At 39.8% G+C, this 27,191-nt stretch overlaps 1 protein-coding gene across 11 annotated transcripts in view; it reads left to right on the top strand.

The window, feature by feature from the left end:
• The window catches only part of mast4 (microtubule associated serine/threonine kinase family member 4), a 171,813-nt gene that overhangs the window by 126,536 nt on the left and 18,086 nt on the right, over positions 1-27,191 (top strand). For 10 of the 11 annotated variants that reach the window (XM_081364907.1, XM_081364904.1, XM_081364906.1 and 7 more), the window contains 13 exons: positions 3,915-3,984; positions 5,396-5,474; positions 18,663-18,817; positions 19,274-19,349; positions 19,445-19,654; positions 19,835-19,936; positions 20,157-20,289; positions 22,822-22,889; positions 23,302-23,393; positions 23,611-23,819; positions 24,436-24,574; positions 24,910-25,042; positions 25,511-25,676. In XM_081364907.1, coding sequence (XP_081221033.1) covers positions 3,915-3,984; positions 5,396-5,474; positions 18,663-18,817; positions 19,274-19,349; positions 19,445-19,654; positions 19,835-19,936; positions 20,157-20,289; positions 22,822-22,889; positions 23,302-23,393; positions 23,611-23,819; positions 24,436-24,574; positions 24,910-25,042; positions 25,511-25,676 — 1,632 coding nt within the window. The remainder of the gene's footprint in view (positions 1-3,914; positions 3,985-5,395; positions 5,475-18,662; positions 18,818-19,273; positions 19,350-19,444; positions 19,655-19,834; positions 19,937-20,156; positions 20,290-22,821; positions 22,890-23,301; positions 23,394-23,610; positions 23,820-24,435; positions 24,575-24,909; positions 25,043-25,510; positions 25,677-27,191) is intronic. The other variant, XM_081364905.1, reaches the window with a different exon arrangement.

Below are 27,191 nucleotides of genomic sequence, written 5' to 3'. Positions count from 1 at the left end.
CTAGGGCTCAAGGTCAATTTTGCCAAGAGTATTCTGTTGCCCAGCCAACGTATCACGTTCCTGGGAACAGTTTTCGACTCCGTAATTATGAGAGCATGGCCCACACCGGCCCGTGCTCTAACAATTCAGCAGCTCGCGACATCGTTCACAGAGGGCTCTTATGTACCCCTCAGAACGTTTCAGAGGATCCTTGGCCTCATGGCCTCTGCATCATCAGTCCTCCAACTCGGCCTACTGCGTATGCGTCCTCTTCAGCTGTGGCTAGCACCTCTGGTGCCACCCCACGCCTGGCACTCAGGCCACTTGATTATCAAGGTGGACCAGCGCTGTGTTCAAGCCCTGGCCCCTTGGAAAGACGCCAGCTGGTACCAGCAGGGCGTAAGCATGGGGGTGGTCTCAGAGAGGAGGGTGATTTCAACAGACGCTTCCAACTCAGGTTGGGGAGCGCTGTACGAGGGCAGGCCTGCCTCCGGCCTCTGGTCGAGCTCGGAGAAACGCCTACACATCAACTGCCTCGAAATGAGAGCAGTTTTTCTAGCCCTAAAAACCTTCCTCCCTCACCTGGCTGGACACCACGTGCTGGTCCGAACGGACAATATGTCAGTGGTCTCCTACATAAATCGCCAGGGCGGCCTCAGGTCCCACAACCTGCTTGCCATAGCCACGCAGCTCCTGCTATGGGCTCACACCAACCTGCGCTCGCTCAGGGCAGCTCACGTGCCAGGCACGTTGAACACAGGAGCAGACATGCTCTCTCGGGGCAGAGTTCCCCCAGAGGAATGGTCTCTCCACCCTCAGACGGTTCTCCTGCTTTGGGAGGTCTTCGGGAAGGCAGAAGTAGATTTTTTCGCCTCAGAAGACAACTGTCACTGCCCAATATTCTTTTCAAAGAACAGGGATGCGTTGGCCCATGACTGGCCCAACCTCCCTCTCTATGCGTTTCCTCCGGTCTCGATGCTCCCTCAGGTCATCGAACGGATCAGGAACACCAAAAGCACGGTTCTCTTGGTGGCTCCTCTCTGGCGGACCCAGATTTGGTTCCCAGAGTTGATGCAACTGTCTGTAACAGACCCGTGGCCAATTCCACTGAGGTGCGACCTCCTGGCTCAGGCCAACAGGACAATCTGGCATCCCCGTCCCGACTTGTGGGCCCTACATGTATGGCCACTCAACGGGTACCCCAGGATCTCCCAGAGGGTGTCCTGAACACTATTATGGAGGCTAGAGCTCCGTCTACTAGACGCCTCTATCACCTTAAATGGTCAGCGTTCTCCAGCTGGTGTTTAGCTCAGAACCTCGACCCACACACTTGTGAAGTGCCAAAAGTGCTTTCTTTTCTGCAAGAGATGTTGGATGCAGGTCGCTCCCCCTCCACTCTCAAAGTGTACGTGGCAGCCATTGCTGCTTTTCACGCTTTGGAAGCCGGAGCCTCCTTAGGTAAAAACGACCTTATAGTTCGTTTCCTTAAGGGCGCCAGAAGGCTTAACCCGCCTCGGCCACCGTCTGTACCGGCCTGGGACCTTTCTCTGGTCCTGCGGGCTCTTAGGGGACCTCCATTTGAACCACTTCAGTCAGCTGATCTCAAGCCCCTCTCTCTGAAAACCGCCCTGCTTCTAGCACTGGCGTCAGTTAAAAGAGTAGGGGACTTGCAGGCGCTTTCTACTAGCGCTTCCTGTCTGGAGTTTGGCCCTAATGACTCCAAGGTCACTCTTAGGCCAAGACATGGATATGTGCCTAAGGTGCTCTCAACTCCGTTCAGAGCCCAGGTTATTTCTCTGTCAGCTCTTCCCTCCTCTGAAGAGGACAGTGATTCTCTCACGCTTTGCCCCGTCAGAGCTTTGAGAATTTATCTGGAGCGTTCGGCCTCTTTCAGACAGTCTGAACAGCTCTTCGTTTGTTTCGGGGGCCGAACCAAGGGCCTTCCTGTGACTAAGCTCACGCTGTCCAGATGGATAGTTGACGGCATTGCTCTGGCTTACACCTCACTGGGCCTCTCTTGTCCCATAGGTGTTAGAGCTCACTCCACGAGAGGCGTCGCCTCTTTGTGGGCTTGGTTGAGTGGTGTTCCTATTGAGGACATTTGTGCGGCGGCCGGCTGGTCCGTTCCGTCCACATTTGTGAGGTTCTATAACCTAGATGTTCCTGCCCTGCAAGCACGAGTTCTTTCTGTCTAGACCCTGGCTCTGTGGACCCAGACTAGTTTTGGAATTGGACACACAAGCTGTCATTATGAATTATGATTAAGCTAATCTGGCCCTTGGCCCAGATCTTAATTATTGGATAATCTCTGGGCCCGATTTTCGGTCTCGTTTATCCTGGCTATTCTGTAACTTCCCGGAACTTCTGGTGAGTCAGAGCGGTCAAAAGATTAATAGCGCGGCGTTTTAAATAGCGTTCCCACAGCGTTTGCAACGCAGTACGAGAGAACGTTCTCGTAAGGGAACATACTTGGTTACTTACGTAACCTCGGTTCCCTTAGAGATAAGGGAACGAGTACTGCGTTGCCTTGCCGTGCTATTTCTCTTATGTCAGGTGTTTTTCGCTTCAGTCGATTATACCTGTCAAATGGCGAATTATTATCTATATTTATATGCTTTGATCACGTGCAGTTTCGCGCGCTTGACACTGGCAGTGTGCCAAGCGACCTGTTTGGTTCGCGCGTCTATGCTGATCCGCCATTGGTTCGTGCAGTTGCCCACAGCACAGCCTATCAGCTCGCTCGCGCGAGCCTGATGCTCTCGTCTGTGCTGCATGCAATGCGTTTTAAAATAAAGGCTTCAATATTCTCGAGAAAAGGAGTTTTCCCACAGCGTTTGCAACGCAGTACTCGTTCCCTTATCTCTAAGGGAACCGAGGTTACGTAAGTAACCAAGTACGATTCTATCTCCTTACACTAACCCTACCCCTAAACCTACCCATCACAGAAAACTTTCTGCATTTTTACATTTCCAAAAAATAAACTCATTCTGTATGATTTATAAGCTTATTTACCCATGGGGACCTCAATTTAGGTCCCCACTGTGACACGAGTCCCCATGAGTCTGTATGCATTCAGGTTGAAGTCCCCACCGGGATAGAAAAACATGAACACACATACACACACACACACATACATAATGCATACATAATACACAGTATACTGTATGTATTATGTATTGTATTTTATATATTGTATTCACTATATCAGCTATTAGATTGCCATCAGATAACATGCAAATTCCACATTATTAGTTAATTTCCATTATTTTCAAATCATTTCTCTCTGTTTATCAGTTGTGTGCGAATATCAGAAAATAAGTCACTACTAATGAGCAGCGACCATCAGCAAAGCTCAGGGGCCTCTCTTTATCAACACCGGTGGGGCCACAGACATGGCTGTTAATTAACTATTAACTCCTTCCCTTATTCAATCAGGTTAATTATCTGTAATTGTTACAGGGCAAACGGCTGTTTTGCTCTAATGGCCATAATATGGGATGTCCCAAACCCTCAAATGTGGCCATATTGCCAAAAGCAATCCCCTAGAAACAGTGGGGTTCAGCTAATAAGAGCGAACATATGGTGACAATGGTGTGGGGCATTTCTGGCCTGTCTCTAAGGTTTGACTCACCCTTCTTTTGTTTGTTATTTCTGTTTAATCATACAAATATGGTTAAAACTGTCCATATGAGTTGTTCATTACGATCCAAGTTATTTAAAGCAATATTATAGTTTTGTGTGACAAACTAAAATTTAGTTATTTACTGAAAATGTTCCCTATCTTTTCAAGAAGAAATATGGTAGAACTGGATTTGCCATATATTGGAACTGCAGAAGATGATGTCAGTAATATTGTTATAAGATTCAATGCTGAGCAGAGAATATTGTTGGCACAGTAAAAAAAAAATGATTTTGTTTTTTGTTTTGTTTTTTAGGCACCAGTCCACAAGACAGCCCTAGAAACTTCTCCCCTAGTGCTTCAGCTCATTTTTCCTTCACACGCAGGTAATGACATGGAAACATATATGAATGATATCTATATGGAACACCTCAGTTTTCTATATTTCTAATTTACCAAAAAATTACCTTGAGAATAATAAATAAAATAAAAAAAGGAGGGGCCCATGTCATATCAAGGGACAAGAGTATCATAGAGACTTGGACTGGGCTCTTTTGACTTAGCAAACACCCACAATACCTTAAGATATTGTGGTGATGTGATTACCAGAAAATAAAAATGTTGAAAGATGAATGCACTGTATAAACCAGTGCTCAAAATGCATAATCTGGGAGATAAATGGCTGTATTATTAGAATAGGTGGTCTAGATCTGTCAGGAATATCAGCATATCAGTACAGTGTTCAAGTAAACAATGATCTTTGATGTGAGGAGCGTGTGGCTGATAAAAGCTTCTGGTTTCTGCTTTTGAAAACACCAGGAGCTGACAGGCTTTCTAAGATTTTAGATGGAAACAAATTTAAAACTGTGGTTCAGAAGTTCAGATTTAAACCTGTCAAGTCAAACTCAGTTTGATCAAACAGGATGGGGTGAAAAATGGGTCTTTTTGTTTCTAAAATTCTTACAACTTTTTTTTTTTAAACTCCAATTACTATTATTTATTTATGTATTTATTTATTATTTTTTACTATTTATAATCCTCTAGTCATGGACTAAGAGCAGACAGGTAATTCAAATTAAGCTTATTGAGCAAATCTCATGATACTTGTCATAAACATGTTCAGGTCAGATTGAAGCTTTTTTTCACACAATTCAGCCTTTTTAGGACCATCTTTTTTTTTTTCTTTTTTTTCTTTTTTTTTTTTAATAGCCAATGTGACATTAGACATCCATACATAATTACTGTATGTTCTTTCTTCCAATTTTGGGTTGAAATGTGACCTGGATGTAAGATTCATGAGATTCACTCTATTATACTTGTTGTACATTTGTCCCAGAAATTAACCATAATGCATCACAAACTTTCCCATGTACATGTGCATAACTGTTTACTGTGGATATTGACATCAAGTGCCTGCATGACCATTTTGGGGATTTTTCTGTATTATTTACTTTACCCATTTATCTCTCCTCCCATGCAGTGTTTGTGGCATTTGTCTTCCTGTTATTATCATCAGACCATTCAATCAGCCAGGCCCTTTGGAAATTGCACACAGAGCACTGCTCGAAATGATAGCAGCCCTAGCTCATGGATTACACTGCCACTGTCTTTCATCTGATCTACTTTGAAAATAAATGACTCACTCAGCATTTTCCTTTTATCTAGCGTAACATTCGCCTCTCATGTCTTGGAGCCAATGCAATGCAATCTAGTATATGCAATTTACTGATGATGATTCTATACAGCACTTGTAATTACTTGAGGGTATATGGACTGAAGAATTGTCTGTGTTTGTAGAACTGACGGCCGACGCTGGTCCTTGGCATCGCTTCCCTCCTCTGGCTATGGAACAAACACACCCAGTTCCACCGTCTCTGTAAGTACTGTATGTTTTTCAGACCGTAGAAGTATGTGTGCATTCACTGGCAGCGTTTTGAAGCAACAAAGTGACTCTTAAGTCATTCATTTTCATTGGCTTTTGAAGAGATTCAAGTAGTAATGGCCACTTTTGGTACAATTTTTGTTAAATTCCACCATGTGAAGCACTTTATTATAGGAAGGAAACCTACCGGCAACCGACCGCAAAGAAATTTGGTGGCATCAAGCAAATAAATCGCTGTCAGTATGAATGCACCATTAAAGTGAACCTAAGGCATTTTCACTTTCAACGTTTTCGTTTCAAACCACTCTCTGTCCGCTTTAGTGTTTTCAAGCATTTTCTAAACGTTTCTCATCCACACTGAAACGACGGAAAATGCTAAAAAGCGTAAAACCTCATAAAAGCTCACTGAGATGATACAGATGGAACAGACATCATAAAGTTCTCATGCTGTTCTTCTGACAGGATCATTTTATTTAGCAAAATATCTCACCATTCACTGATGTGTCCAGGTCGCACTCAGTCACCATTATATGTTTTGTCTAAAACGCAACTGATCTCATGGTTTGCCGTAGGACAGCAATTGCGAGTAAATTTGATGTCATCTTTGCAGAATTGCGAGAGGAAGAGTATACAAAGTAATACGTTTAGCAACAATGTGAAAGTGTATAGCACATAAAAGGCACAATACTGGTATAAACACAGATATCTATCGGTTCAATATGCATGACATGACTAAAGATGCGTCATCATTTTCAAATACCTCAGTTTTCACAGTCCATGTACATTTACATTTATTCATTTAGCAGATGCTTTTATTCAAAGCGACTTACAAATGAGAACAATAGGACAACAATATGCAAGTGCTATGACCCTTCCCAGTTTAATCTAATGCAGTACTTGTACTGTTTTTTTTTTTTTTTTTTTTTTTTTTTTTTTTTAAAGACAATAGATATAGAATAGAAGATAAAATGTTAGTATTAATGGATCAAGTGTTGCCAAAAAACAATTTTTGACATGGCACCACAAAACATTTCTGGATGGCACGTAAGTCTGAAGTAATGAGTTTAGGTAAAAGGGAGCAGAACCAGTGGTTGTTCTGTTGGCAAAAGTCAGTAACATAAATTTGATGCAAGCGGCAACTGGCAACCAGTGCAATTTTGTGAGGAGAGGAGTGACGTGTGCTCTCTTCGGCTCATTAAAGACCACTCTTGCTGCAGCATTTTGGATCAGTTGTAGAGGTTTGACAGTGCAAGCTGGAAGACCTGCCAGGAGAGCATTACAATAGTCCAGTCTGGATAGAACAAGTGCTTGGACAAGGAGTTGTGTAGCATGCTCTTATAGACCTCTTTTCAGTTGGTAAACATGGTGACTTTTTTTGTGGGCGGAGCTTAGGTGGAGGCAGAACGATCCCTCTGGCCGCTTCACTAACGTTAGTTTGCAAGTTTTGTTAGCTTGTTTTTTAACAGTGACTGAGAAAATCCGATTTTGTCTTAACCCTCTGGAGTCTGAGGGGTTTTCTGGGCCCTGGAGGTGTTCTGACATGCTCTGACATTTGTGCTTTTTTCAGTTATTTATAAACATGTTAATGGCAAAGGTGTAAATTCACTCTATAAAGCACAAACAGGGCTACCATCATATCTGATCAACATGCTTGTAAATCTTTGTGTTTTTAAGAGAATAATGTTTATGCGTGTTTTTTTAAAAAATAAAAATGAAAGTTGCTAAAAGAACACCACAAAACATATAGTAAATATGTGTCCACAAGACTTTTGACTAATGGATGAGGTCACCTAGTGTTTTTTCTTCAAAATTATGTGAAAATCATCCTGCCTAATCATTCTCATAAACCAATACATTGATTTAAACCTTGTAAAACATTTTTTTTTGTCAGAAGAGGTTTATGCATGGGAGGGGTGATTAGCCATGAATATTAATGAGATTCAGACCAGGGGTGTGACTTACACTCCCCCAGTGGCTAATGGCCCATCACAGCCTGAACAAAGAAGAGGAGATTCAAAGGTTTTGTTTTTCAATCTGTTTTATTGTAATTCCTCTATGTGGAGGAACTAAATGTTCTAAATTTGCAGGTATCTCACAGTAAATGCCTATGCCCCGTTGATGGCGGGCTCTAAGCAAAATAAAGCAAAATAATGCAAAAATGAGCAAAATAAACTAAAATAAAGGCAGATAGAATATAGTTACATGTCTTGGTGCCATTTTTGAAAACAGTTCCTGTTCGGCTGAAGACACAAGTGAACATTACATGCCTGGCATTTTTCCAATTACTTACTCTTTCTGATTTCTGTCTATGTTGCTGCGTGTCCTCTTAGTGTGAGTTGCAGAACCTACATCATTCCTTTAAAAAAAGTTGAAAGCTATTATTATCATATATTTTAGAGTACTATTCCAGCACATGCACAACTGATGGACATATGCTGATAAGATAAAACAAAGAAAAAATGTAACATTATCAACCAACCTCCAAAAATAAAGTTATACAGGCTCATATTGTAAAAAAAAAATTGAAGGAACATGGGTAAATATGTACTTACTCGTTCTGATGTTCGACTGTGTTGCTGCGCGCCCTCCGAGTTGCAGATGAAGGTGATGCAGCTACATTCCTTTTTTTAAAAAAAGTTGAAAACTATTATAACATAAATATTTCAAAGTATATTACCATTAGTCTATATGAATAACTGATGCAAATAATTGTAGACACGTGCTGTAGGCATATATTGCGTGTCAATGGGCCATTACTGAGATAGCACAGCGCAAACATTAACACATTTGCAATTCATCAGCTGGGCATATTTACACATTTCAGCACATACATTTGCAATAGATATTTGCAAGCACTCTTCGTTGATGATAATGAGGCAGCATAAACACTAGTCAAAATATAATCTAATCTAATATTTTCTAAAAATTTCAAAATCCTAACTTTCATACAGGCCATTTTCTAAGATCGTGCGCAATCGCGAGACAAATGGAGTGGGCAGACAAGATTTAGACCATTTCATTAGGTTTATTTTTTGTATAAAGCCTTTCTTTAAAGTGAATTTCGTTTTGTATTAATTGTATCTTAATTTTAATCGTTGTTTCATCAACAAATTGCCTGTATTTAATACATAATAATTAAAAATAACAGGCAGTAGAGCTCCGTGTCGGCATGTGAACTGGAGCTTGTCTCATAAATGAACCCAAACTCATAAGCTTTGCCTAAAATGCCAGAGAAATATATAGAAAGCTCGAAATGTGTTATTTTGAACAAAACTATTAAAATATGTAGCCTACGTTTATATATAAAATAGCTTGTCAACTTATGCAAGTAAATTTAAAAAGACTTACTCATCCGAAATATTATCCACAGCTGGATCAAGCCGTTCTTCAAAATACAAGCGTTCGTCGTCAGAGTCCCGCTCTTCTTCTGAGGAAAAAGTGAACTCATCATCACTATCTAGGACTAGCTGAAGAGCTTCCTCACCTGTGAACAGTGTCATCTTCCAACGTCGCAGAAAAGTGAATGAATGAAACTTGCTGGTTTTAAGGCATTTCAGGGGGCGTTACCTCATTTTGCATAGATCACCTCAGCGCATTATCTTATGAATAGCGCGATGTGCGAGTGGGTGTGAACTCATTACATGTAATGAGATGAGACGGGAGAAACTGTACTTCTCTTTAGTTTCATACAGATTACATTGCAGGAGAATATTTGTTTTGAATGTGAATTGTTTTATTTAAAAGTAGAAATGTAAAGCTTTCTTTAGACACATGTTTCATGGTTGTGTGATAAGTATTAGCTGAGTTTCAGTTCATTTTCCAGACTTGTTTCAGAAAGATTTTTGCGGAGACAGAGTGAGCTGAAAGCGCACCCTGTTTAGTTTATTTATTTAAAAATAAAAACAAGGTTTTGATGTTAATGTGAGTATACACAAAAAAAGAAGACCCTCTATAGTTTATAATCATGTATTTATTTTATTTATATGACCATAAATGACGGATTTTTTTAAGTTTATGTTGCTGCTATGTGAAAAAAATCCAGCAAAACGCGCCGGCGCGTTCGTCGACCTCAGAGGGTTAATGTGCAAGGTCACTCACTGTCCAGGACCGCGATTGTTATTTGCAAAAGTTAATTTTAACGGACAGAACCAGATTGGCTGACCCGTAACATTACACGCTCAGCCAATGGATGGACGATCTGACAGGATTAACGTTAACGCTATCTCCGGTTGAGTGGCCTGACTTCTACACCTACCCGATAGAGAAACCGAGGGTAAAGAGAAACTGAGGGCATATAAATCTTTAGATGCCTATAACTATGTGCTGAATGGTCATGTAAAGACTTGTGTGGTACAATCTGCAGTTCTGCCTAGCCAGCACCAAGAAGACTACAATGTAAAGAGTGACATTACGGTGCAATTTTAATGAAATGAATATTTTCTAGAAATAAAATTCCAGATACAGCATACTCATTTTTCATCGATTCTTGCACCCAACAACACAACAAGATGACATTTAATAATAAAAATAATAATTTAAGCTCCTTATTATGTAGCCGAATCTGTGATGGTTTGTATTGGCCAAAAAGTCGGCGCAAAAGGGCCTGATCCTCCTAATGTTGTGTAAGGCAAATCTGCAGGACCGGGCAGTTCTAGCAATGTGGTCTGTAAGGATGGCGACCTAGCTGAATGGAGAAGTTGTGGTGTAGTGTTGGGTTGGCCGGGACCACAAGCAACTCTGTCTTCGCAAGGTTTAGTTGAAGGTGGTGCTCCTTCATCCAGCCAGAAATGTGAGCAGCAACTGTCGTACCATCAGGCTGGAATAAGAGGTAGAGTTGTGTGTCATCAGCATAGCAATGATAGGAAAAGCCATGTTTCCGAATCACAGATCCTAGTGATGTCATGTAGATGTAGATGGAGAAGAGAAGTGGTCCAAGCACTGAGCCCTGAGGCACCCCAATAGCTAGATGTTGGGTCTTAGACACCTCACCCCTCCACAACACCCTGAAGGACCTACCTGAGAGGTAAGACTTGAACCATTGTAGTGCGGTTCCCGAGATGCCCTTCGTTTTTAGGATTGACAGGAGGATCTGGTGGTTAACTGTGTCAAAGGCAGCAGACAGATCCAGCAGGATGAGAACTGAGGATTTGGAAGCTGCTCTTACCAGTCTCAGAGCTTCAATTACCAAGAGCAGGGCAGTCTGCTTTTGAAACCAGACTAGTTGTTGTCCAGGAGGTTGTTCTGTGTAAGAAAGGAAAATATCTGGTTGAAAACAACTCGTTCAAGTGTTTTCGCGATGAATGGAAGAAGGGATACTGGTCTATAATTTTCCAGATGTGCTGGATTTAGAGTGGGTTTCTTAAGCAGTGGGGTTACCCGAGCCTGCTTAAATGCTGTGTGAAAAGTACCAGTGTGAAGAGAGGTGTTTATGATGTGTGTGAGTGCGGGTACAACTGAGGAAGAAATGGCTTGAAGTAGATTAGTGGGATTAGGATCAAGCGGACAGGTAGTAGTGTGATTGGAAAGGAGGAGTTTGGAGACTTCTGCCTCTGAAAGCAGAGAGAAGGAGGGTAGAGTGTGTGTGTTTGCTGGTAAGATGTGTGTGTCAGTTTGTGGTTTGGTAAATTGGCCGCTGATGGTGGTTGTTTTATTTATGAAGACTGTGGCAAAATCGTTAGCTGTAAGGGTTGATGGAGGAGGAGGAGGTGGTTTTGAAAAGCATGCCAGAGTCAGAAGAATTTTTTATTATTTTGTTGTGATAGTAAGTCATTTTAGCAGTAGAGATATTAGCAGAGAAGGAAGAGAGGAGGGATTGATAAAGACCAAGGTCGGTAGGATATTTCGATTTGTGCCACTTCCTCTCTGCAGCCCTGAGATTAGAACGATGTTCGCGGAGAATATCAGATAACCAGGGGGCAGAGGGTGTGGCGCGGGCTGGCCTGTAGGAAAGGGAGCAGAAGTTGTCCAAGCAGGATGTTAAAGTGGAGAAAAGAGTATCAGTTGCACTGTTAGTATCTAGTGTTAAGAGCTGATCAGGTGGAGGAAGTGTGGATGAGACCAAAGAGGATAGGCGAGAGGGTGAGTTGAGGCAGGTTGAGTTTGAGGGTGAGGAGGAAGTGATCTGAGGTGTGCAGTGGAGTGACCAGTGTATGGTCAGTGGTTGTGAGTATCCGCAGTAGATACTCGTTTGAGGTCGAATGAGGCAAGCAGAATGTGGAAATCAGCAGCCTGAGGCTTTACTAGGTGGATGTTGAAGTCTCCAAGAACTATTAGAGGAGTATCATCCTCATGGAAGGAAGAGAGTAGCACATCAAGCTCCTCCAAGAAACTGCCAAGTTGACCTTGTGGACGATAAACAACTACAAAATAGATTTTAATAGGCCTAGTGATGGTAATTGGATGCGATTAAAATGAGCTGTTGTCACACAGAGGTGGTAAAGGATCAAATTTCCAATCGTTTGAGATGAGAAGACCAGTACCTCCACCCCTTCCGGTCAGACGAGGGGTGTGTGAGAAAGTGAAGTTAGTGGAGAGGGCAGCAGGTGTGGCAGTGTCCTCTGGTCTAATCCAGGTCTCAGCCAGGGCCAATAGGCTGACCTGAATGACTAGAAATAGATGTAATGAAATCAGCTTTGTTTACAGCGGACTGGCAATTCCAGAGACCGATGGGAAAAGAGAATGAAGTACTAGACGACACCAGAAAGGTACGCAGGTTGCTAGGATTGTGCTGCCTCCTACGTGTAACATTTATGTTAGTAATAGTAGGGATTTGAAAACACATAGTGAAAGAGAGGTCACAAACAGAAAGATGAGAAGAAAAGTTGTGTAGAAGAGAAAAGAAACAAAAGAAAATAATACTCAAGTGCCTTGTCGGTGTCCTTGCTCGGTGGAGTCGCCCAGGTAGAGTTGCTGGTCTTTACACTCTTCGGTCTTCACACAATGAGGGCTTCACACGAGGGCTGCCGCATCCGTCGCCACTTTATACTACTTGCTTTATACTCACCTGAAATGTCGTTATTGAATACAGCTGGACACTCACTAGTGAAACTGTTTACCTCGTGACTAAACGCAAACAAACGAGACTTCACCAGTGAGATTTCAGCTCGTGAGCACAGTAAACAAACACTGTTTCCTACAACTACAACTGCACTTAAATCAAATGAGAAAAAGATGCAAAACACTTACTGTCACCTCCTGTTGCTTGACTGCTTCTTTCAGCGTTTTTTTCACGACACATTCATAATCATTACATTTGCCGGTGCGCTGTGGCAAGCTTCATGTGTGCATGTGAGAGCTGATTAGGCTATGTATTTTATTTAGGCAATTAAAGGCGCAATATTATGATTTATGGCTTATTAATATAAACGTGTGATTAGTCGAATAATTGCCCAAATGAACGACTACTAGTCGACTAGAAAAATCGAAGAAGAGAAGTCGAAGGCATATTTATATATATAAATTGGGGGTGTAACGGTACTTGTATTCATCCTGAACGGACGTTACGGTTCGGTGCATGCAGTCGCACGACGAATACATTCAGTCACGTGTGATCCACACTCCAATCCAGAAGGGGGCGCGCGTGGCAATGCAACACTGTTTGCTACCAGTAAAAAGAAGAGACGACCTATCGATATGTTTACAACTCTCAACCAGTGTTTCAACTGCAGAAAGATTTCAATAAAACCGCTTGAGAATAATTTGTCACGTAGCATTACATTTACCTCAGGCATTTAGTGTCGACAGCAGGTTTGTTCACTAAAGAAATGAACTCTAGAGACAAGCATTTCGTATATGCACTATATTAGCGTATTCATTAAATTGACTTAACCTGTTAGTAATGTCCTGATTACTTAATGTATGTTTAAATACATGTGTCATGAAAACAAGTTATGACAGCCACTGTTTAAATTATTATATATAAAATTTAAACAAATTGGAGTAGAAAATTTAGAAGTTAATGCAAAACATGCCTTATGTGCAATTTTCAGGCCTTTTTTTATTTTGAGTGTTGATTTAAATCTAAAAATAAATTGCGACTTATTTGAATAATTTGTGCTCTGTTGTAATTGTAACATTTAATATAGTAATGTGTAAGAGATTTTTTTTTAATCCTTAATAAAATTTTAATTACAATTTATTTAAACACATATACACATTTGTTAACAAAACGCAGTTTAATTAAAAAAAGAAGCAATTTTGATATATATTATATTGATGTATATATAGAGAGAGAGAGATCTATATATATCTATATATCTATATATATATATATATATAGAGAGAGAGAGAGAGAGAGAGAGAGAGAGAGAGAGAGAGAGAGAGAGAGAGAGAGAGAGATATCTCTATATATATATACATCAATATAATATCAATATATACACAAATGTGTATATGTGTTTAAATAAATTGTAATTAAAATTTTATTAAGGATTAAAAAAAAAAATCTATATCTGAAAATAACTCAACATACAGCCATTATTGTCAAAATAGCCGGCAACAAAAGTGAGTACACCCTAAGTGAACATGTCAAAACTGTGTCCAAAGTGTCAGTATTTTGTGTGAGACACCATTGTTATCTAGCATTGCCTTAATCCTCCTGGCCATGGAATTCACCAGAGCTGCAAAGGTTGTTGCTGGGATCGTCTTCCACTCCTTCATAATGACATCACGGAGCTGCTGGCTGTTAGACACATGGCCTCTCCACCTTCCGCTTGAGGAAGCCCATGCAAACCATTGACAACGGCCATGCAAACCGACTTGTTGCAGTGTGTGGTGTATGGTCTGAGCACTGACAAGCTAACCTTCCGCTTCTGCAACATCTAAAGCATTGCTAGAAGCACTCATGCGTCTGTTTTTTTAAGCCAGCTTCTGCACCTGACGCACAGGACTCAACTTCTTTGACTGACCCTCGCGAGGCCTGTTCCAAGTGGAACCCGTCTTGGAAAACCTCTGTATGACCCTGGCCTGTACTGTAACTCAGTTTCAGGGTGTTACCAGTCTTCTTATAGGCCAGTCTTCCTAGGCCATCTTTGTGGAGAGCAACCATTCTAATTCTCAAATCCTTAGAGAGTTGTTTGCTATGAGGTGCCATGTTGAACATGCAGTGGTCAGTATGAGAGAATTGTACTCGAAGCACAAATTTTAACTGCTCTAATACAAGATACAACAATTTGTATGGTCCTGTCAAACAGACAAAAACATGAACATGATGAATAGGACATGTGGCTTTGCCTGGTGAAGTGACGTACAGCTATTATCACTTAGGTTGTACTCACTTTTGTTGCCAGGTATTTTGACAATAATGGCTGTATGTTGAGTTATTTTCAGAGGACAGAAAATATATACTGCTATACAAGCAGCACATTGACTACTCTAAAATATATCCAAGTTTCATTTCTATAGTATTGTCCCTTGAGTAGATTTACTAAAATGTTTGCTAAAGTGTGAGGGGTGTACTCACTTTTGTGAGATACTGTATATAAGCAGCTCACTTGGTTTTGGAACAGAACTAATATCACATAGCCATTGTAGGATCTACAACTAGCAACTAAAATGGTTTGCAGCTTGTTGTATACAATGAATGCCACCATCTTTGTATGTTGTCATTATTGCAAGCTTCATATGCTTTGAAGCTTTTGGTTTGTGTCTGTGTCCTTGCACTAACATGTATATGCGCAACTTACATTATACTTGGCTGAGACTGTCTGCCATGGGCAACAGATGCTGCCATGACTTTTTCCCAGTCTGATTCATGTGCCTCTGAGCAGTGCCAGATTTGTTTGCTAGTAAATATGTCCCTGAAACTGTGCCAGACTGCCCATCCACTCACTCACTCTCTGGTTGTTGTTGTTTAGTGACACAGTTGCTGCAGCTGCCCATCCTTACAGGAGATGGCAAGCGATTTGATTCTGGCACACCAGCCAACTTAATGTTCAGTTTACAGAAAATTTCCCCTTTACACTTGTAAATCAATATATGACCCTGTACTACAAAACCAGTCACATGGGTCAATTTTTTTTAAATGAGACTTATACAATTTATGAAAGCTGAAAAAATGTTTTTTACGAAAATCTGGAATCTGAGGGTGCAAAAAAAATAAAAACATTGAGAAAATCGCTTTTAAAGTTGTCCAATTATGTTTGCGATTTGTGCTGCATTCACTCACAAAAACAAATGTTTTATATATTTACAGTAGGAAATTTACAAAATATCTTAATGGAACATGATCTTTACTTAAAGGCAGGGTAGGTAGGATTTTTCTAAAAACAAAAAAACCATTCCAAATTTGTTTAAACTGTCTTTATATACCAATACATAATTAAAATGTAAGTACTCTGAAAAAGAGAGTATAAAAATCGAGTGTCTGTAGACCTCTCACGACTGTTGTAAACACAGCTAATTATTTCCATTCACTCCACCCCCTACCTTCTGAGCTCCTTCCAAAGCCACGCCCCCAAAACACATGAACGCGCGACGCCAAACGCTCAGGCTCAGCTGGAAGATGCATTTATTTACCTGAGACGAGTGGAGAGGAAGGAGCGCAGTGCATGCAGTGACATCATGTCAGAATCACATGTAATAAAATACCTAACTTTATCACTATAAATATAAACAAATAAGATTTCTTTTAGTACTTACTATCAAGCTAGCATATCGATACTGGTAAAGTTTAAAACATACTTCGTTTGATTCGGTAACAAGCTATATTTATAGGTAACGAGCTATATTTTTAAGGCAAAGCTAAAAACAGGTTGCATTGATACACGTTTTTCCATTACCATCAGTTACGCTGTGATGAAGGTGAATTTCGTGTAAGATTCATAACATAAACAGTGTTTTGCGAGTTTCCATGATGAAAACATTGTTGACTCTAATGAGGACTACACTCCGGAGACAAGTAGCCTACCGCTTCGTCGGTTCGAGGACAGGTCCGGGGTCGAGGGCGAAGCAGAGGAGGTCGTTCAAGAGTGCGGGCAACCAGGGTCCGAGGAAGTAGTTTTTGCCTTGTTTGCCTTCGCTGACTGCATGCAGGTGCTTTGAATTTTGAATGCTCTTTCTCTGCCATAATTTTACTCTTCGTAGGTTCCGCGCCTCTCAAGTCAAATGGGTGCGCGCACATATGGGCAGATCTAGCAACAGGGGTGGTAGCCATGGTTGCGAGAGTGAGTGACAGTCGCCCAAACCAATCAATTGTTTGGTCCCGAATGGAAATAATGAGCTGTGTTTATTGCAGATTAAAAGGTCTACAGTCACTCGATTTTTATACTCTCTTTTTCAGAGCACTTACATTTGAATTATGTATTGGTATATAAAGACAGTTTAAACAAATTTGAAAAAAAAGTTTTTTTATATAAATCCTACCTACCCTACCTTTAATATCCTAATGATGTTTGACATAAAAGAAAAATCGATAATTTTGACCCATACAATGCACTGTATTGTTGGCTATTGCCACAAATAACCCGTGCAACTTGACTGGTTTTGTGATCCAGGGTCACATATATTCAAAAGATCATGAAAACCTTATTCCCACAAAAATATAAAGCAGCACAACCATTTTCAGTAGTGCTAATAAGAAATGTTTGTTGCACCAAATCAGCATATTCCAACGATTTCAGAAGGATCTTGTGACACTGAAGACTGAAGTAATGGATGCTGAAAATTCAACTTTGCCATCAGAAGAATAAATTATATTTTAAAAATAGAATGAAATGGAAAACAGTTATTTTAAATTGTAATAAAATTTCTCAATATGAATCAAATAAATTCAGCCTTGGTGAGCATAAGAGACTTCTTTCAAAAAGTCTTACCGACTCCACTCCCGCCTCCCACCTCCCCTTAGAGCAGTCTACATGCAAAACACTTAACATGTACATCAAAAAATGTCATCAAAATTAATTAAATAATCCGGACATGAATACAAAAGACGATGACCTTTACTGCTGGTGATGACTAATGATTTTAAAGCCCAACATGCACACTTCTGAAAGGCAGACTTATGTACTGTATATGTGTGAGAGAGAAAGTGGGGGAAGTCATGTAGCTCGCCTTATTGCGTGCGTAATATTTATATACCAATATATGTCATATATTAATATTTATAATAACCCATTTATAACTGCTACGAAGAGCTGTGAACACGCTAGTGATTGGATTTCAGGTGTACGAGCACCGCTTGCACCATTGCTTTGCCGCTACTAGAACTACCACCAATTTGGAGCTTTCTATGTGTCTTTCATTGAAAATGAACTAGAGACTTGCACTTTCCACGTCCCATGTGAAACTGACTCTATGACGAAGTGGTACTGCTGCCGTCCCAGTTTATCAGCGGCCCACGAGGGAGTTCTCCCGAATCTTCTGATGGCCATTCCGGGCTTGTACATATACTTATATAATATAATGCAGAATTTGCATTTGCAGCTGTTCTAGTGGTTGCGTGCTACTTTTTTACATTGCAGAATGAAGAAAAAAAAAAATCTGAAACCATGCTTGTGTATGATTTTATCTTTGTGCAATTTTATCATTAAACAAAATCTACAGGCTTTTGCTTGCATCTCAAAGATCGTGTTTAATTATGAGTTTGAAGTGGGGATGGCACGACAGTGATTTGCCTAGAGCGGCAGTTGAGCTTGTGTCATAGTTGGTGTTTGGTGTTTTATGCCCCCAACAGCGCCTTCCAGGCAGCGAGGGGATGGGTAGGTTTAAGATTGAGGGTAGGGTTAGCTGCCTCTAAGGAGCCATTGGGGGCTTAAAACACCATCGAGCGTCATAGTCGTCAATTCTGGATTAAATTTAAGATTCTCATGTTTACATGAAGGGAGTAGTTCATCCATAAATGGATGGTATTAGGATTTTTACAAATATGGAATGATATCAGCTTGGTATATGATGACATTTGCTGTATGGGTTAATTAATCATGCTTTTTTGAGTACCTCACTTAAATACTTGCGTATTGACTGAGGTCTCCGCTCCACATCTTTGTTGGTGGCATCACCATGAAGAAACAGGAAAATAGTAAAATCCATTGCTGTGTTTTTTAATTTTTATCCATCGTCTGCATTATCCACCTAATGATGTGTAATGTAACACATCAGTGGGCATCTTTTCTTTCCTATTTCGTTTTCATTTCATTTCTCTTTTTTTTTCTTTTCTTTTTCAATGTATTTTCGTTTCATTTCCAGTCGTCCTGTTCATCACAGGAGAAGCTCCATCAGCTGCCTTTCCAGCCCACACCAGATGAGCTCCACTTCCTGTCCAAGCATTTCTACACAGAGAGCATTGTTGGTGACGACCACAGAAGAGTCACACCTATGCGGCCACGCTCCCGCAGTCTCAGGTACAGGAAGCTTTTACAGGAAGCAGGTACATTTTAGCTAATATTACCCACATCCCTTTTTTAACTGTTAAAGAGTAGGTATGTTACTGTTCTTCTTTAACTTTTAGAGCTTAATTGTAAAACCTAAAAGTTAAGTATGAGATAATTCACAATCAATCAGCTGGTCATTATCACAAAATAAACCTTGACAGAAACATGACATGAAGCAGTGCAGTCTTCTATCATCCTGAAGGGCTTTATGTTGGTATGAAGATGTTGTAGTATGTCAAAGTATTTACTTAATGAAGTATTGTAATCCACGCATATATACTACTACTCACTAAAAGTATGTACGCATTATATGCAAACTGGGACACAGCCCATCTCTTTCTAACAATATCAATATTATGATTTTCATAAATAATTATGACATGACAGTATATTGAAAAATGTGTTTTTCTTCAATTGCATTGATAGTCCTGGAAGATCCCCATCATGTTGTGACCATGAGATTATCATGATGAATCATGTGTACAAAGAAAGATTTCCCAAGGCAAGTGTAACCTACTTTCACCAATCATCTTCAGTGCCAAGTGATTGTATCTTTATAGGGGAATTCATTGTTGGTTTGTATTCTCCACCCTTCAGGCCACAGCTCAGATGGAGGAGCGCATCAAGGAGATCATCCAAAGCAACTCTCCTGAGAACGTCTTGCCTCTGGCTGATGGCGTCCTCAGCTTCGCACACCACCAGATCATTGAGCTGGCCAGAGACTGCCTGGAAAAGTCCCGTCTTGGCCTCATTACCTCACGATACTTCTGTGAGCTCACAGATAAACTGGAAAGGCTCTTTCAGGAGGTAAATTATGCCTTCAGAGACATTGTTTTCTTCATTCTTCTGAGCTAAAACTAACTCTCTATATTTAAAATACTTTTCCCCCTGTGTATTCTTCCATTTAGAATGTGTTTCTGATCAATGCGTTCAATGATGCTTGCATATTGATGACCACTTGTGATGTGCTCTGTTATTGTAATGCAGTCGACTGAGCGATCAGAGAGTGCAGAGGTTACCTTCATCAAGGAGCTGGTAAAGAAGATTCTCATCGTCATTGCCAGGCCTGCACGACTCCTTGAATGTCTGGTAGGTTGTCTACAAGAGTTCTTCAACTATAATATGGTCTGGCTTAATCAGCCTTGTGACTTCTGCTGTGATGTGCTTCAGAATGCTGTTGCTTTAGTAAATTTTCAGATGTTTACCAAACATTTGTTACAACTTGATCTATATTATTTAAGAACTGAGAATCTATTTGTACTGTCTGGTCAAAGTCGTTTGTTAAAGATAAATACTTTCTGTCTTGAAGGAGTTTGACCCTGAAGAGTTCTATCATCTCCTGGAGGCTGCAGAGGGTCATGCTAAAGAGGGCCAAGGCATTAAGACCGACATCCCACGATATATTATCAGCCAACTTGGTCTGACAAGGGACCCACTTGAGGGTAAGAGGACCTCAATACATGGGTTTCCAGTAGTCTCGGTGCATCAATGGGCGGTTCACAAACTGTTTGGGGCATATTCCACATAAAAATGCCAAGAATGGGCAAAGTTTAAATTTAATTGGCCGATTACTATGAACAATTTTTTAAGAGTCCATCAGGAAATAAAGTTTTATTCATAGGCTATCAGGCTGAATGTTTCCAATTAAGAACTAGTTGCTGGATTTTCCTAGCCTGGGTGCCAGCCCGAACCTCGCCCACAACATTTTTTGGTCGGGAAGTTCGGTCTGGACTCGATCCATTGAGGAGTAATTATGCTCGGCTCCTAGAAGGCCGAGCCAATCAAATTGCCAGGGCGGGCTTTAATCGATGATGGACAGATGGTCTGCGGTTACGTCACCAAAGAGCGCTTGATTTGAATTAGTTTACAACAAAGACGACTGCAGCTGGAGAATTGAGATTTCACGAGTTCACATTTACAAATAAGTAAGATAGAATAAATGCGTATATGACGTGCTCGGTAGCCATACTCCCCCCGTGTTCCTGGTTGTGAGAGAACAAGACAAGAGTGAGGATTCGGGGTGGTGGAGGGACCGAGGGATGCTGAAAAACTGTCAAGGAGTGTTAGGTAAGTTGACAGAGTGAATATGCTTCCTCGGTAACGTTAGACATGGTATTGTTTGATGACAAGTTGATATTGGATTGATTATTTGTACGTGCTCCTCCCGAACTTTGTTTATGAAACATCATGTGTAGATTCCGCCATCGCGTCTGTTATAGAAGATATCCACAGCGCATTCATTTTAAAAGAGGAACAGAGAGCCACGCCCGCGACATTTTGTTGGTTGAAAATATGAATGAAGGACATGCGTCATTTACTCCGTTGCTCTGATTGGTTGTAGGTCTATCCAATTGAGTGCAGAGGTTTTTTTTTTTCCTAGTTCGGTTGAGACACGCCCCATAATCAAATCTCTATGGAGCGGTATCAGACTCACATTCTGACCAGAATATGAGTATGACGAAGTCAGGCTAGGATTTTCCTCAGTTTGCATCAAAACTTTTAATAAGGCAAGATTTTCACTCTGTTTGGAGTTGTCAGGTTTTACTGTTTAACAACATTGAACCACAGATGATTTAATTTGGCTTTTCTTTCACTGATCAACAGAAAATATTCTTTCATGGAAGAAGGAAACAAAATCTACAAATTGGTCAATGTATTATTTATTAAATAAAAAAGATTTTTTTTGCATAAATATTGACCCCTTCTAATCAGCATTCAATAGATGCATGTTGTTAGTTATGGAAATCATTTTCAGGTCCACTAGGAAATTCTCAATTGGATTGAGACCTGCATTCTGCCTTTTATGGTCTGGTGTTGTAAAATAAATCATGAAAAGTCTATCAGGATAAATTCATTTTATGCACTTACTTTTGGACACATAAAAATTGTGCACACATTTTCTACTACTTTGGTGTTATATTAAAATTTTCACTGAAGAACAGTTGTTTAAAAGGGCTACTGATTTGTTGTACACCAGTTTATTGTGATTATTTGTTATTGTGCCCCTGAACTTCACACCAGGAGGCTTTAAAGGTTTTACTTTTACAGCTCACAATCTTAAGTGCTGTATCAGTGCATTTTATATGTTCTACGTCAGGAGCCTACGTGCAGAAAATATAATTTGTATCCTTTCTTTTGGGTTTTATTTCTTATAATGTTAGTTTGTAATGTAAGCTGAAAGCCTTTTACGGTCACAACATTCTGTCACGAATTTCTGAATTTGTACTCAAGACTATCATTATTGGTAATATGAACAGAATATGCCCATAGACCTTGATGTCTCTGTCTTGCCAACTCTGCCAAAGCAGTGTTGGTTACAAAGCCCTCCAAGGCTTTCTAATCCTCGGAGAACATCCAAATCATTTAGTGTGATGGTTGGAAATGGAGATAGGCAGCTGTTGTTAGGGCTTTCTGACAGGCTTAGTTCTCTTTAGAGACAGCTGAACAACCCTCCAGTTCATTACCTCCTGCTGTTCATCGGTTACTTTTGTAGACTCCTGAGAACTGCATCACTGGGATTTGTTTAGAGTGGCAGTTTTTTAGCGTAAATGTTTCATGATGTGTGTAGATTTGACTGTTGATTTCCACACCATTTAACTCATTTACAAACCTCAGCAGTCAGCTCTACCAAGTTACTCTTTTGGAAAAAGTGACTTTTGTTTTGACTTTCTTTTTTAGTCATTGGGGGTCAGAAATGTTCCCGCTAAATGATGAACTAATGTAGTCCCTGCAATAATGGAAAAACATTCTGCACAGAAGACTGTCTCACAAATATATACAGTGAAAGCTTTCTTGAATCAGCTCTATTGTTGTCAAAATATTTTGTTCAATGATTTAACAATAATAATATATTGATCCCTGAAGCACCTTTTTGTAATATCGATTTGGAGAGGAGGGGGGCCTTGGAGTGAAAAAGGCTGAGAACCACTGCTTAAAATTAGTCCAACATCTAATTAATTGTCATTGTCTTTCAGAAATTGCCCAGTTAACTAGCTACGACAGTGGGATTGCAGAAACCCCTGAGACGGATGAGTCTGTCAGTGTAAGTACTTTTATCTATACACATTACCCAAGACAGCAAACTAGTGAACTACTGTAATCATGATTGTTATTAAGAAATTCATGGAATATAAAACAGATAACCAACTATGATATACTGTAAGAGAAAACAAAGTTTCATTTTTGGTTACACTTCAAGGTGTCCTTGTTACAGTGTAATTATACATTTAAGTACTGAGTAATATTAATTAACTACATGTACATACTATAGGGTTAGAGTTAGGATTTAGGTTTAGTTTTTTGTTTGGTTTGCTTGTAATTATATATGTAATTTATAGTTATTACTACAGTAACTACATTTAACGTGTAACAAGGACAAATATACAAATATTTGTACAGTTTGAGAATTCTGATTCATTTGATATCAAAAGTCTACATAACGCATATATATCTAGTCCCACAGTTTGAGTGCAGCACTACGGTCCCGGCGCAAACCCTGTGAGCTCGACTTTGAGATGATCAAACTGATCAGTAATGGGGCTTATGGGTAAGTGACAGTGAATTTTTAGGTTAAATGTTTAGCACTGTATACTACATATTGTTTCACATACTATTTTAAACAAATGGTTTACAGTACGTACAGCACAGTAAGCAAATTCCTAATAATCCTTTCAAAGCTTGTTACTATGTGTTAAATTGTCATACACCTGCCTGTTAATTTAATCCAAGAATGTTTTTTTTTTTTTTTTTTTTTCTTTTCACAGTGCGGTGTATTTAGTGAGACACAAAGAGACAAAACAACGCTTTGCCATGAAGAAGATCAACAAGCAGAACCTGATGCTCAGGAACCAGATCCAGCAGGCCTTTGTGGAGAGAGACATCCTGACTTTTGCTGAAAACCCATTTGTGGTCAGCATGTACTGCTCTTTTGAGACACGCAGACATCTATGCATGGTTATGGAGTATGTTGAAGGTAAGCTGTAACACATTTACATCATTTGCAGTGCTGGAATGTTACTTTTGAAAATAGTTTCATTATCCTGTTATTCCTAATACAAATTAAAAAATACATTGCATGGTTATGTTTTGTGAGCGTAACGTTGACCGGGATGCAGGGTACCAATAAATAAAATGACCTGGTAATAGTAATGGAACTATATTTAACATTTGGGAAACACCTGCTACGTCTTAGACCAGCCTGATATTTGTATAATGTTGTTAAAGTATTTACACTCAATGATGTAAATAAATTAAATAGAAAAGCAATTCACTTTTCTTTTTCTTTTTTTTTTCAAACAGTAACTTCAGCATTAGTTAATTCAATAAGTTAATTCACCATTCCCTTTTATATAAACAGAATCAAATGTAAAAAATAAATATTTTTTTTTTGTTTTGAACAAAGTGCTTTCCCGTGAACTAACAAATAAATTAGACTTTCAAATAAGCAAACAAATGTAATATATTTATGCAACATGTGCAACCATTAGCACTCACGTTGACATACAATTTATTTTAATATACACAGTTTGAAGGAGCCAAAAAGCCAGAGATGTATGCAGCATTCATTTGTAAATTTCCTATCCCAACAGGAGGGGATTGTGCTACATTGCTTAAGAATATGGGTCCTCTCCCTGTGGACATGGCCAGAATGTACTTTGCTGAGACTGTGTTAGCCCTGGAATATCTCCACAACTATGGAATCGTCCATCGAGATCTCAAACCAGACAAGTGAGCTGCTCAAAAATTAAACATGCACCATTCCCTGCTAAAGAAAACCCCAACTAAAACCGGAATCCGGTAGCTGATTTAAAGTACTTTCGAGTTGGTCAGATCCTGTTAGCTGGTACAAGCAGCCAGTGGGCCTGGTTTCAACCTGGAAAATCATCTTTAAGCTAGTTAGAGCATGTAGACCACATTGGACTGACAACAAATCAGCTATCAAGTTCTTTGCATCCTAAGTTGATATGAACAGGGTTTTTTTTCCAGCAGGGTTTTGTTCTGATAATGCTAATACATGACTAATTATTTGTTGTATTGTCTCCCGTGTTACTACATTGCGACAGTTTGTTGGTCACTTCAATGGGACACATCAAGCTGACAGACTTTGGCCTTTCGAAAGTTGGTCTGATGAACATGACCACTAACCTCTATGAGGGTCACATTGAGAAGGATGCTAGAGAGTTCTCTGATAAACAGGTACAGATCCAATTCTCTATTGAAGTCCTGAGAACTTGATATTTCATTTGAAATCACATAGTCATTGTCATAACCTCTATGATTGATATCTGCTCTAAAGATTAGGGATCAGTTGCATAAACACAGCCACTGTGTCTTAAGAAGTAGTCTGACCAACTAGCAGTTAACCAGGGTGTGATCTGTCTCACATTCCAGATTTGAATTAGGCCAGTCTACATTTTTGTGTAAATTATTAAAAAGCTATGACCAGTCTTAAAGTACAAAAATGGATGACTTACTTATAAGATTACTCTAAGCAGTTTATGCAAGTTCTCACTGGACTTTAGAGAAACATGAATTTCTGTGCTGGCCTTGGCTTGTTTATTATGGTGCTGGTTTGGTAAATCTAGACTCCAGCATTAAAATCTACTGATCACCAGCTATGTTGGACTTTTGGGTTGTAACATCTGCAAACATTTCTCTCTACAGGTGTGTGGGACTCCTGAATACATTGCTCCAGAAGTGATCCTGAGGCAAGGCTATGGGAAGCCTGTGGATTGGTGGGCAATGGGCATCATCCTTTATGAGTTTCTGGTGGGCTGTGTACCATTCTTTGGAGACACTCCAGAAGAGTTGTTCGGCCAGGTCATCAGCGGTCAGTCACATTCTGAATTCCTGTTACGCAATACATTCTAGCTTCATGCAGCAAGAGCTTTAGCAGGTGCAGGTTGTGTTGCGTAATCTCAATGTTGCTTCTCATTAATGCATATCAGTATCTTATAGGATCAGCAAAAGACCCCGCAGACATGACAGTCTCCTGTTTTTATCCTCTACCTGTCATTCTGCAACTCTCTGGATTTGTTCATTGCTGTCCTATGCATATTAAATCACGTGATTCTATTTTATATAAAAAGAAGCAAATTGTGAGTTTTCGAACAAAATGTTAATTTAAAGGTGCTGTATGTAGTTTTTAGCGGCCTCTAGCGGTGATGTTTCAGATTTTAACCAATAAGTTTATAAGCGCGTGCTCTTACGCGTGCTCGAATTTATGAGCGTGCACTGTGGGTACTAGGGTTGGGCGGTATTACGGTAATATCGGATACCGCGGGATCTTAAAATAGCACCGGTATCAGTTTCAATACCGTCATTACCGGCACTTATATAGCCTATAATATATATTATTTATATATTGCCTAAAAAATGCTTATGTGTGGTTGCAGTTTGGCAATATTTCTGGTTCCAAACGAATGAGAAGGGAGAGACGGTAAATACTGACGAGGCAATTTGTAAATTGTGCAATAAAAAGGTGACCGCGAGAGTAATGTAACCTAACCTAACCTCTAACCTAATGTCGCATCTCCGAAACTACCACCCACTCACTGCTGCCAGGATGCATTTTGTTCTCGAGTTCATTAAATAAGCGCATTAAGTTTCGTATTTGTTAAAATATTATAATGTTATTTTTTCCATCTTTGTTGATTATGAAAAGTGAACAGCACAAATAAGATGCGATACTTCGGGAGTCAGACGATTTGACCACTTCAATAAATTTCGTTTTGTAAAAGGCCTCTTTAAAACGAATTTCGTTTTGTATAAATTGTATCTTAATTTTAATAAATTTTTCATCAACCAAATTGCCTGGATTTAATATAATCATGACATGATGGGCGCTGGCATGCCACGGTCACTTGCATTGAAATCTCATAAATTAACCGAAACTCAGAGATGGCGATCGTCAGTTTCTTTAAACAAAACAATTCAAAAAGAAAAGAAATATAGGGTAGGCTACTCTCTGATTAATCCATGATGTGCATTTTTCTCTATAGCGTTCACAGAGATGCCGATCGTCAATTTCTTTAAACGAAACAATTCAAAACGAAAAGAAAAAGGCCACTCTGATTATTTAATCCATGATGTGCATTTCTCTCCAGGCGCGTTCATACAGAGATGCGATCATCAATTTCAGTAAACGAAATCATACAAAACGAAAAGAAAAGAAATTGACTAGCCTACTCTCTGTAATCCATGATGTGCATTTCTCTCTATCGTTCACTATGGAGATGGCGATCGTCAATTTCTTTAAACGAAACAATTCAAAACGAAAATAAATCTGATTGATCAATGATGTGCATTTCTCTCTATAGGCGCGTTCACTACAGAGATGGCGATC

This window comes from Scardinius erythrophthalmus (assembly GCF_964197995.2).
Source record: "Scardinius erythrophthalmus genome assembly, chromosome: 5".
In the NCBI taxonomy this organism is placed as follows: Eukaryota; Metazoa; Chordata; class Actinopteri; order Cypriniformes; family Leuciscidae; genus Scardinius; species Scardinius erythrophthalmus.
The sequence above is the reverse complement of the archived record's forward strand: the minus strand, read 5'-3'. Positions and strand labels throughout refer to the sequence as shown.